Source organism: Oncorhynchus masou, chromosome 14 (assembly GCF_036934945.1).
Source record: "Oncorhynchus masou masou isolate Uvic2021 chromosome 14, UVic_Omas_1.1, whole genome shotgun sequence".
Classification (NCBI taxonomy): Eukaryota; Metazoa; Chordata; class Actinopteri; order Salmoniformes; family Salmonidae; genus Oncorhynchus; species Oncorhynchus masou.
In genome coordinates, this window is record NC_088225.1 from 35,507,115 (window position 1) to 35,519,824 (window position 12,710).

Consider the following 12,710-nt stretch of genomic DNA (forward strand, 5'->3'; position numbering starts at 1 on the left):
AACTACTTAGGACAGCTCACCAGGTGTCCTAAATATCTGCTGACGAGGTGGGACTAGAGACTTCATGCATAGCTTTAATTTATACCCATAAAGTGTAAACTGTCTTTATTCTCAGCACTTATACGACCAATGTTCTACTCTGAGACACTTTGTGGGTATGGTCCCTGATCTCAACATATTGTTGTAAAAAAAACAGAATGTTTGTTTTACATAATGATAAAAAATGAATATTACCAATGTTACCCACTGTCAAGACTGGGTTTAGTTGATTGTGTTGCACGGCTCATGTCCGATGTCCCCGTACAGAACTGTCCACGTCCACATTCGGTGTGGCGCCAAGCCGGTTACGCGCAGAGTGGACTGAGGTGATCTTGGGGAATAACGACGGAGTTTGTTACAGTGTTGAGACACCGAAGTTTACTGTTCAATTTGCTTTTTTCTTTACGGTCAGGGACAGTGTGAGTGTAGCCAGATCCTTTTCACTCTCTATCCTTGTTTCAATTTGTGTTTCACCGGATTCATCATCGAGACGAGGGACAGATGAACGACCTGCTAACTAACCAAGCTAGTCGGTACAGCTCGGTAAGCTAGCTAGTTACTCTACCAGCAGCATCCTAGTTATCCTAGCTAGTCGGTACAGCTCGGTAATCTAGCTAGCTACTCTACCAGCAGCATCCTAGTTATCCTAGCTAGTCAATACAGCTCGGTAATCTAGCTAGCTACTCTACCAGCAGCATCCTAGATATCCTAGCTAGTCGGTACAGCTCGGTAAGCTAGCTAGCTACTCTACCAGTAGCATCCTAGTTATCCTAGCTAATCGGTACAGCTCGGTAAGCTAGCTAGCTACTCTACCAGCAGCATCCTAGTTATCCTAGCTAGTCGGTACAGCTCGGTAAGCTAGCTAGCTACTCTACCAGGAGCATCCTAGTTATCCTAGCTAATCGGTACAGCTCGGTAAGCTAGCTAGCTACTCTACCAGCAGCATCCTAGTTATCCTAGCTAATCGGTACAGCTCGGTAAGCTAGCTAGCTACTCTACCAGCAGCATCCTAGTTATCCTAGCTAGTCGGTACAGCTCGGTAAGCTAGCAAGCTACTCTACCAGCAGCATCCTAGTTATACTAGCTAGTCGGTACAGCTCGGTAAGCTAGCAAGCTACTCTACCAGCAGCATCCTAGTTACCATAGCTACCACTACATCATCACCGGCTGTCTGCATTTCTTGTGGACCGATGGAGCTCCCGGTTGTTTCTTCCACCTGTTAAATCCCGGTGAGGCTTCTCCCTCTCTCGTTGACGGATGCTGCCTACCTCTGTCCGGTTCTCCTCTCTTCACTAGATGGACGGTAACTTTAGTGTTTAACCCGTCTGTGTCCAAGGACCAAACTTTTGAATATTATTTTCAGGGCGCCTCAATAGCAGGTATGGGCTGACAGACTGACCACAACGCTCGCGTCGCTTAATGAAATTCGTTATTAAAAATGACACACTGCTCGCGCCATTAACTAACGTCTGGAAGTCAGTTCTATTTGAGACGCAGATCACGCTGCATCTCCTCATTGGTCTCCTCATTGGTTAATAGAAGCAGGTACCCATGTGCCATCTCCTCATTGGTTAATAGAAGCAGGTACCCACGTGCCATCTCCTCATTGGTTAATAGAAGCAGGTACCCATGTGCCATCTCCTCATTGGTTTATAGAAGCAGGTACCCACGTGCCATCTCCTCATTGGTTTATAGAAGCAGGTACCCATGTGCCATCTCCTCATTGGTTAATAGAAGCAGGTACCCACGTGCCATCTCCTCATTGGTTAATAGAAGCAGGTACCCATGTCCCATCTCCTCATTGGTTAATAGAAGCAGGTCCCATCTCCTCCCACGTGCCATCTCCTCATTGGTTTATAGAAGCAGGTACTCACGTGCCATCTTATTTAGCAAAAAACATAACTTAACATAAACATAACTTCTTTAAACAATAAAAGCTAATAAAAGCTAATTTTCAAACGTTTCTGAAAATGGATACATAGCTTTTTGGAATTAAACTCTTCTTATGTTTCCCCATCTGAGCTCAGAGTAGATGAGATGTAATGTTTGTCTCTGTTGTGTTGAAGCCCAATCAAGCAGGAGAGACCAGCCTCCCCTGTTCCCAGCTGTGTGTCCATGAAGAGTGACCGGTCTATTAGTCAACCTCTAAACTTAAGAGAGGGAGACTTTTCTACTGAACAAAGGTAAGAAGAACTCATGGGTCCTGGTCAGTGAGTTAAACAACACTGTCTCTAGTCATTTCTCCTCTCCCATTTTCCCATTTATTGTTGTTGTTTTCATTGTTTTCATACTCCATAGGCTAATTATTTTGTCAATTTCCATAGTCCTAAAACAATATTAAACAAACACAACATTGTGTGTGTGTGTGTGTGTGTGTGTGTGTGTGTGTGTGTGTGTGTGTGTGTGTGTGTGTGTGTGTGTGTGTGTGTGTGTGTGTGTGTGTGTGTGTGTGTGTGTGTGTGTGTGTGCTCCCTGGGTGAGGAGTGGTAATCTCTATCCTGATTTTCTAGTCACTTTTACCTTTACCTACATGTACATATTACCTCAACTACCTGGTACCCTGCACATTGACTCAGTACTGGTACTCCTTATAGACTCATTATTACCTCAACTACCTGGTGCCCTGCACATTGACTCAGTACTGGTTCTCCTTATAGTCTCATTATTACCTCAACTACCTGGTACCCTGTTGACTCAGTACTGGTACTCCTTATAGTCTCATTATCACCTCAACTACCTGGTACCCTGCACATTGACTCAGTACTGGTACTCCTTATAGTCTCATTATTACCTCAACTACCTGGTACCCTGCATATTGACTCAGTACTGGTTCTCCTTATAGACTCATTATTACCTCAACTACCTGGTACCCTGCACATTGACTCAGTACTGGTTCTCCTTATAGTCTCATTATTACCTCAACTACCTGGTACCCTGCACATTGACTCAGTACTGGTTCTCCTTATAGTTTCATTATTACCTCAACTACCTAGTACCCTGCACATTGACTCAGTACTGGTACTCCTTATAGCCTCATTATTCCGGTAGGTAACATTTGAGAGTGAGGCAAATATATAGCATTTTGAGGAAAAAAACATTATTATTTGTCTCTGAAATGAAGACATCAAGTGATTTTAAACAAATTCATATCTGTACATATCAATCCCATACCATGATTAGATAGTGAACAATCCCATGCCATGATTAGATAGAGAAAAAAAACACCAATCTCTTTCAGAAATGCTTTAAACAATAAAAGCTAATTTACTAACATTACTGAAAAGTGATATATAGTGTTTTGCAATGAAACTCTTCTTATGTTTCCCCATCTGAGCTCAGAGTAGATGAGAGATGTAATGTTTGTCTCTGTTGTGTTGAAGTCCAATCCAGCAGGAGAGACCAGCCTCCCCTGTTCCTAGCTGTGTGTCCATGAAGAGTGACCGGTCTATGAAACCTCCTCTAACCTTTAGAGAGGGAGACTTTTCTACTGAACAAAGGTAAGAAGAACTCATGGGTCCTGTTCAGTGAGTTAAACAACACTGTCTCTAGTCATTTCTCCTCTCTCATTTTCCCATTTATTGTTGTTGTTTTCATAATCCATAGGCTCATCCTTTTGTCCATTTTCATAGTCCTAAAACAATATTAAACAGACACAACATTCCCAACGTGTGTGTGTGTGTGTGTGTGTGTGTGTGTGTGTGTGTGTGTGTACTCCCTGGATGAGGAGAAGTAATCTCATGTTTTGTCCACAGAAACCAACAGGAGAGATCAGAGTCAGAGATTCTCAGTGGTCAGTCTTCCCAGAGTCATCAAACAGACCTGGCCTCCATATTCAGTGTATGTGGTCCTGTTATGTACATTTGTTTTTGTTTTCCTCAAGTAAAGTTGATCTGTCAATCATTCATTAATGTGTTAATGAGAAAGCATTTCTTCTCTTGCTTAACTTATTTACTTTATTTTTTTCAGTTGCTAGAAGAGAATATTATGACATTTTTGAAGAACGAGCTGAAGATGTTCAAGAGGATTCTTAGTCCAGAACTCCCAGAAGGCTTTGAGAGTCAGAAGCAGGATAAGGAAGTGGTGGATGCTGAAGATGAGCAGCAGGAGAGCAGTGCCAGAGAGGGGGCTCTGAAGATCACACTGCACATCCTGAGGAAAATGAACCAGAAGGAGCTTGCTGACACACTGGATAAATGTAAGAGCTGTCTGCCTCATGTTGAATGATGCTTTATAACATTTAAAAGCTGTAGCTAAAGTACAGCTGTGTAAGTAGCTGTGTAACTCAATGATATTGTAGCAGCCTTAACACAAAACCTAGTGACCTCATCAAGTTGCAGCAGGGATGTGTTGTGGTGATTAATTTAGAGAGAGAGAGAGAGAACATTAATAATACCATCAATAATACCAATAATAATATAATCAGTCACACCAGTCTGTAATGCATTATGAAAACATATACACATTTATACAGTCAGTTTAGAGAATAAATTATTATAATTTAAACTTTATAAAAGTCCTACAATACTGTAGGCATTAACTCAGATGTAATATTAATATCCTCTGTGTTATTTCTAGATTCAGATGATCCTGCTGTGATTTGCCAACGTGAACTCAAATCAAATCTAAAGAAGAAGTTTCAATGTGTATTTGAGGGGATCGCTAAACAAGGAAACCCAACACTTCTCAATAGGATCTACACAGAGCTCTACATCACAGAGGGTGGAACAGGAGAGGTCAATAATGAACATGAGCTGAGACAGATTGAGACAACAACCAGGAAACAAGCAAGACCAGAGACTGCAATCAAATGTAACGACATCTTCAAACCCTTAACTGGACAAGACAAACCTATCAGAACTGTGCTGACAAAGGGAGTCGCTGGCATTGGAAAAACAGTCTCTGTGCAGAAGTTCATTCTGGATTGGGCTGAAGGAAAAGCTAATCAGGATGTCCAATTTGTATTTTCATTCCCTTTCCGGGAGCTGAATTTGATGAAAGAGGACAACTACACTTTCATTGAACTTCTCAATCACTTCTCAATGGAAACTAAAGATTCAAGAATCTCCAACTACAACAAGTACAAAGTTCTGTTCATCTTTGATGGTCTGGATGAGTGCCGACTGCCCCTAGACTTCCAGAAGAACAAGATCTGTTGGGACGTCACAGAGTCAACCTCAGTGGATGTTCTGCTGACAAATCTCATCAAGGGAAATCTGCTTCCCTCTGCTCTCATCTGGATAACTACCCGACCTGCAGCAGCCAATAAGATCCCTTCAGGGTGTGTTGACCAGGTGGCAGAGGTACGAGGGTTCAATGACCCACAGAAGGAGGAGTACTTCAGGAAGAGATTCAGTGATGAGGACCTGGCCAGCAGAATCATCTCACACATAAAGACATCAAGGAGCCTCAACATCATGTGCCACATTCCAGTCTTCTGTTGGATTTCTGCAACAGTCCTTGAACACATGCTGGAACATAAGAGAGAAGAGATGCCCAAGACTCTGACTGAGATGTACACACACCTTGTGGAGTTTCATACCAAACAGAAGAATGAAAAGTATCTTGGGAAAGAAGAGACAGATCCACACTGGAATAAAGAAAACATTCTGTCACTGGGAAAACTGGCTTTTCAACAGCTTGTGAAGGGCAATCTGATTTTCTATGAAGAAGACCTGAAAGAGGCTGGCATTGATGTCAATGAAGCCTCAGTGTACTCAGGATTGTGCACACAGCTCTTTAAAGAGGAATGTGGGCTGTACCAGTACAAGGTGTACTGCTTTGTTCATCTGAGCATTCAGGAGTTTCTGGCTGCTGTATATGTGTTCCTCTCATTCATCAACAACAATGAGAATCTAATGGACAAACTGCAAACAAAAGACAAGTCTGTAGTTACTTTCTACAAGAGTGCTGTGGACAAAGCCTTACAAAGTGAGACAGGAAACCTGGACCTTTTCCTCCGCTTCCTTCTTGGCCTCTCACTGGAGTCCAATCAGAAGCACTTACGAGGTCTACTGACAAAGACAAGAAGCAGCTCACAGAGCCATGAAGAAACAGTCAAGTACATCAAGGAGAGGATCAGGGAGAATCCCTCTCCAGAGAGGAGCATCAATCTGTTCCACTGTCTGAATGAACTGAATGACCATTCTCTAGTGGAGGAGATCCAAAGCTACCTGAGATCAGGAAGTCTCTCAAAACCCAACCTGTCACCTGCACAGTGGTCAGCTCTGGTCTTTGTGTTGCTGACTTCAGAAAAGGAGCTGGATGTGTTTGACCTGAAGAAATACTCCAGATCAGAGGAAGGTCTTCTGAGGCTGCTGCCAGTGGTCAAAGCCTCCAGAGCTGTTCTGTGAGTAAATAACATGACATTCAAGTACTAATCATCAGGAAGAAATATTCATTTTAGAGAAAAATATGCATTATAATATGTACAGTGCCTTGAGAAAGTATTCGGCCCCCTTGAACTTTGCGACCTTTTGCCACATTTCAGGCTTCAAACATAAAGATATAAAACTGTATTTTTTGTGAAGAATCAACAACAAGTGGGACACAATCATGAAGTGGAACGACATTTATTGGATATTTCAAACTTTTTTAACAAATCAAAAACTGAAAAATTAGGCGTGCAAAATTATTCAGCCCCTTTACTTTCAGTGCAGCAAACCCTCTCCAGAAGTTCAGTGAGGATCTCTGAATGATCCAATGTTGACCTAAATGACTAATGATGATAAATACAATCCACCTGTGTGTAATCAAGTCTCCGTATAAATGCACCTGCACTGTGATAGTCTCAGAGGTCCGTTAAAAGCGCAGAGAGCATCATGAAGAACAAGGAACACACCAGGCAGGTCCGAGATACTGTTGTGAAGAAGTTTAAAGCCAGATTTGGATACAAAAATATTTCCCAAGCTTTAAACATCCCAAGGAGCACTGTGCAAGCGATAATATTGAAATGGAAGGAGTATCAGACCACTGCAAATCTACCAAGACCTGGCCGTCCCTCTAAACTTTCAGCTCATACAAGGAGAAGACTGATCAGAGATGCAGCCAAGAGGCCCATGATCACTCTGGATGAACTGCAGAGATCTACAGCTGAGGTGGGAGACTCTGTCCATAGGACAACAATAAGTCGTATATTGCACAAATCTGGCCTTTATGGAAGAGTGGCAAGAAGAAAGCCATTTCTTAAAGATATCCATAAAAAGTGTCGTTTAAAGTTTACCACAAGCCACCTGGGAGACACACCAAACATGTGGAAGAAGGTGCTCTGGTCAGATGAAACCAAAATTGAACTTTTTGACAACAATGCAAAACGTTATGTTTGGCGTAAATGCAACACAGCTCATCACCCTGAACACATCATACCCACTGTCAAACATGGTGGTGGCAGCATCATGGTTTGGGCCTGCTTTTCTTCAGCAGGGACAGGGAACATGGTTAAAATTGATGGGAAGATGGATGGAGCCAAATACAGGACCATTCTGGAAAACCTGATGGAGTCTGCAAAAGACCTGAGACTGGGACGGAGATTTGTCTTCCAACAAGACAATGATCCAAAACATAAGGCAAAATCTACAATGGAATGGTTAAAAAATAAACATATCCAGGTGTTAGAATGGCCAAGTCAAAGTCCAGACCTGAATCCAATCGAGAATCTGTGGAAAGAACTGAAAACTGCTGTTCACAAATGCTCTCCATCCAACCTCACTGAGCTCGAGCTGTTTTGCAAGGAGGAATGGGAAAAAAATTCAGTCTCTCGATGTGCAAAACTGATAGAGACATACCCCAAGCGACTTACAGCTGTCATCGCAGCAAAAGGTGACGCTACAAAGTATTAACTTAAGGGGGCTGAATAATTTTGCACGCCCAATTTTTCAGTTTTTGATTTGTTAAAAAAGTTTGAAATATCCAATAAATGTCGTTCCACTTCATGATTGTGTCCCACTTGTTGTTGATTCTTCACAAAAAAATACAGTTTTATATCTTCATGTTTGAAGCCTGAAATGTGGCAAAAGGTCGCAAAGTTCAAGGGGGCCGAATACTTTCGCAAGGCACCGTATATAATATTGTATTGAAAAACATATTGAATAAATGCATTGATTTTCACATTAGTATAACAATATGACCATACAAGTCTAGGAAACGGTAGATGAATCTATATGTTGTTTGAGAGAATAAACCAAATGCATCTCCCATTGTCCTTCTACACTACTGGTGTTAAATGAACAGTGTGTTTGTGAAGTCATGATGATCTCTTTGTCAGGCTGTCAGGCTGTCTAGTCACAGAGGAAGGCTGTGCTTCTCTGGTCTCAGCTCTGGAGTCAAACCCCTCACACCTGAGAGAGCTGGACCTGAGTAACAATGACCTGAATGATTCAGGAGTGAAGCTGCTCTCTGCTGGACTGGGGAATCCCCACTGTAAACTGGAGACTCTGAGGTCAGTATTCCTGTAGTTGGTCAACAAGTGATAACTGTTCACCAGATCCACATGTGTTTACCAGACACACATGTATTTCTGTTTAACTTGTTGTGTTTTGGATGATGTTTTGGATGATGTTTTGGAATGTTTTTAATAGTTATTAATAGTAAATCCTGATAGAAACTGAATGGTGAATAATGTCCTGTCATTTTGGAGTCACTTCACTTGTATTGTCAGGAAGAATAGAAGATGTTTCTGAACACTTCTACATTCATGTGGATGCTACTATGATGATGAATAATCAGGAATGAATCGAGAATAATGATGGATGAGAAAGTTACAGAGGAACAAAGATCAGACCCCCTCTGTTATTGGTAATGGTGAGAGGTTAGCATGTTTTGTTGTAGTCTCTGTTATTGGTAATGGTGAGAGGTTAGCATGTTTTGTTGTAGTCTCTGTTATTGGTAATGGTGAGAGGTTAGCATGTTTAGTTGTAGCCTCTGTTACTGGTAATGGTGAGAGGTTAGCATGTTTTGTTGTAGCCTCTGTTATTGGTAATGGTGAGAGGTTAGCATGTTTTGTTGTAGCCTCTGTTATTGGTAATGGTGAGAGGTTAGCATGTTTTGTTGTAGCCTCTGTTATTGATAATGGTGAGAGGTTAGCATGTTTTGTTGTAGCCTCTGTTATTGGTAATGGTGAGAGGTTAGCATGTTTTGTTGTAGTCTCTGTAACTTTCTCACTCATTATTATTCATGATTCTTTCATGATTTTTCTTAAATTAATCATCAGGATTGATTTATTATTGTGTAGAAACATGTTATCTACTCTCTTAGACAGAAAATTACTCCAGTCATCATCCACCATTTTATTGTTGCTCAAAACACAATCCAAAAAACGACCAAATACTAAACTTTAGACTACTTTAATACACTATAAGTAAATTTGTCAGATTACTTATGTCTTCTTCTAATGGGGAGACTGGAAACATAAAGTGTTTTCATTTCAAAACGTGAAACAGATATGTATTAAAACATCTTAAAATAAAAAGGTGACATTATATACTGTCACCTCATATGAAACATTTGATCTGAAATCCAAAATGTTGGAGTATAGAGCCACATTTACTCAATACAATCTAAATCTGATTCCTCACTGTCTAAATAGATATGCTGTAGACTGTATACTCAATACAATCTAAATCTGATTCCTCACTGTCTAAATAGATATGGTGAGGACTGTATACTCAATACAATCTAAATCTGATACCTCACTGTCTAAATAGATATGGTGTGGACTGTATACTCAATACAATCTAAATCTGATACCTCACTGTCTGTCTTCTGACTGATACTACTTTTTAAACTGGTCTGGTCAGTCTACTATAATATTTGTACTTTACATGTGTCTATCCTCAGGTAATGATTTAATCATTTGTCATTTTTAATGATGATACATTCATTTATGAAAATATATGGAAGGTTTCAGGACACTGATGTATCTGAATATGTTGAAAAAAATATACTGCCACTATTTTCACCACCAAAGAATATCAGTGTGATTTTAATATGATTTGACTCTTTGTCAGGCTGTCAGGCTGTCTAGTCACAGAGGAAGGCTGTGCTTCTCTGGTCTCAGCTCTGGAGTCAAACCCCTCACACCTGAGAGAGCTGGATCTGAGTAACAATGACCTGAAGGATTCAGGAGTGAAGCTGCTCTCTGCTGGACTGGGGAATCCCCACTGTAAACTGGAGACTCTGAGGTCAGTATTCCTGTAGTTGGTCAACAAGTGATAACTGTTCACCAGATCCACATGTATTTACCAGGCACACATAGTCCACACCATATGTGTTTGGACAGTGAAGCTTACAGTTTTAAATGTGGTGCTTTTCTCCAGCATTTTGGATTTGAGACATAATGTTTCATATTATGTGACAGTACAGAATGTCACCTTTTATTTAAAGGTACTCATACATATACAGTCGTGGCCAAAAGTTTTGAGAATGAAACAAATAGTAATTTCCACAAGGTTTGCTGCTACAGTGTCTTTAGATATTTTTGTCAGTTGTTACTGGAATACTGAAGTATAATTACAAGCATTTCATAAGTGTCAAAGGCTTTTATTGACAATTACATGAAGTTGATGCAAAGAGTCAATATTTGCTGTGTTGACCCTTCTTTCTCAAGACCTCTGCAATCCGCCCTGGCATGCTGTCAATTAACTTCTGGGCCACATCCTGACTGATGGCAGCCTATTCTTACATAATCAATGCTTGGAGTTTGTCAGAATGTGTGGGTTTTTGTATATCCACCTGCCTCTTGAGGGTTGACCACAAGTTCTCAATGGGATTAAGGTCTGGGGAGTTTCCTGGCCATGGACCCAAAATATCAATGTTTTGTTCCCCAGGCCACTTAGTTATCACTTTTGCCTTATGGCAAGGTGCTCCATCATGCTGGAAACGGCATTGTTCGTCACCAAACTGTTCCTGGATGGTTGGGAGAAGTTGCTCTTGGAGGATGTGTTGGTACCATTCTTTATTCATGGCTGTGTTCTTAGGCAAAATTGTGAGTGATCCCATTCCCTTGGCTGAGAAACAACCCCACACATGAATGGTCTCAGGATGCTTTACTGTTGGCATGACACAGGACTGATGGTAGCGCTCTCCTTGTCTTCTCCGGACAAGCCTTTTTCCGGATGCCCCAAACAATTGGAAAGGGGATTCATCAGAGAAAATGACTTTACCCCAGTCCTCAGCAGTCCAATCGCTGTACCTTTTGCAGAATATAAGTCTGTCCCAGATGTTGTTCCTGGAGAGAAGTGGCTTCTTTGCTGCCCTTCTTGACACCAGGCCATCCTCCAAAAGACTTTGCCTCACTGTGCATGCAGATGCACTCACACCTGCCTGCTGCCATTCCTGAGCAAGCTCTGTATTGGTGGTGCCCCAATCCCGCAGCTGAATCAACTTTAGGAGATGGTCCTGGTGTTTGCTGGACTTTCTTGGGCGCCCTGAAGCCTTCTTCACAACAATTGAACCGCTCTCCTTGAAGTTCTTGATGATCCGATAAATGGTTGATTTAGATGCAATCTTACTGGCAGCAATATCCTTGCCTGTGAAGCCCTTTCTGTGCAAAGCAATGTTGACAACACAAGTTTCCTTGCAGGTAACAATGTTTGACAGAGGAAGAACAATGTTTGACAGAGGAAGAACAATGATTCCAACCACCACCCTCCTTTTGAAGCTTCCAGTCTGTTATTCGAACTCAATCAGCATGACAGAGTGATCTCCAGACTTGTCCTGAGGCAGCAGACTTTGTGAATATTAATATTTGTGTCTTTCAAAACTTTTGACCACAACCTTATATTTTACCGTTGAGATATGGAGGCACTTTATGTATCTAAATTCCTCAAAAAAGAAACATCCCTTTTTCAGGACCCTGTCTTTCAAAGATAAATTGTAAAAATCCAAATAACTTCACAGATCTTTTTTGAAAAGGGTTTAAGCACTGTTTCCCATGCTTGTTCAATGAACCATAAACAATTAATGAACATGCACCTGTGGGACGGTCGTTTAGACATTTACAGCTTACAGACGGTAGGCAATGAAGATCACAGTTATGAAAACTTAGGACATTAAAGAGGCCTTTCTACTGACTCTGAAAAACACCAAAAGAAAGATGCCCAGGGTCCCTGCTCAGTTGCATGAACGTGCCTTAGGCATGCAGCAAGGAGGCATGAGGATTGCAGATGTGGCCATGGAAATAAATTGTGATGTCTGTACTGTGAGACGCCTAAGACAGCGCTAAAGGGAGACAGGATGGACAGCTGATCGTCCTCGCAGTGGCAGACCACGTGTAACAACACCTGCGCAGGATCGGTACATCCGAACATCACACCTGCGGGACAGGTACAGGATGGCAACAACAACTGCCCGAGTTACACCGGAACACACAATCCCTCCTCCAGTGCTCAGATTGTCCGTAATAGGCTGAGAGAGGCTGGACTGAGGGCTTGTATACCTGTTGTAAGGCAGGTCCTCCCCAGAAATCACTGGCAACACCGTCGCCTATAGGCACAAACCCACTGTCGCTGGACCAGACAGGACTGGCAAAAAGTGCTCTTCACTGACGAATTGCAGTTTTGGCTCACCAGGGGTGATGGTCGTATTCGCATTTATCGTCGAAGGAATGAGCATTACACCGAGGCCTGTACTCTGGAGTGGGATCGATTTGGAGGTGGAGGGTCCGTCTTGGTCTGGGG

The 12,710-nt window shown here is 41.8% G+C and overlaps 1 protein-coding gene across 1 annotated transcript in view; it reads left to right on the top strand.

Moving 5' to 3' along the window:
* Positions 1–12,710, top strand: part of LOC135554799 (NACHT, LRR and PYD domains-containing protein 12-like) — a 28,134-nt gene that overhangs the window by 8,243 nt on the left and 7,181 nt on the right. The window contains exons 3-9 of the mRNA XM_064987236.1: positions 2,106–2,222; positions 3,420–3,536; positions 3,792–3,876; positions 4,006–4,234; positions 4,615–6,385; positions 8,300–8,473; positions 10,041–10,214. Of these exons, the coding sequence (XP_064843308.1) occupies positions 2,106–2,222; positions 3,420–3,536; positions 3,792–3,876; positions 4,006–4,234; positions 4,615–6,385; positions 8,300–8,473; positions 10,041–10,214 (2,667 nt within the window). The remainder of the gene's footprint in view (positions 1–2,105; positions 2,223–3,419; positions 3,537–3,791; positions 3,877–4,005; positions 4,235–4,614; positions 6,386–8,299; positions 8,474–10,040; positions 10,215–12,710) is intronic.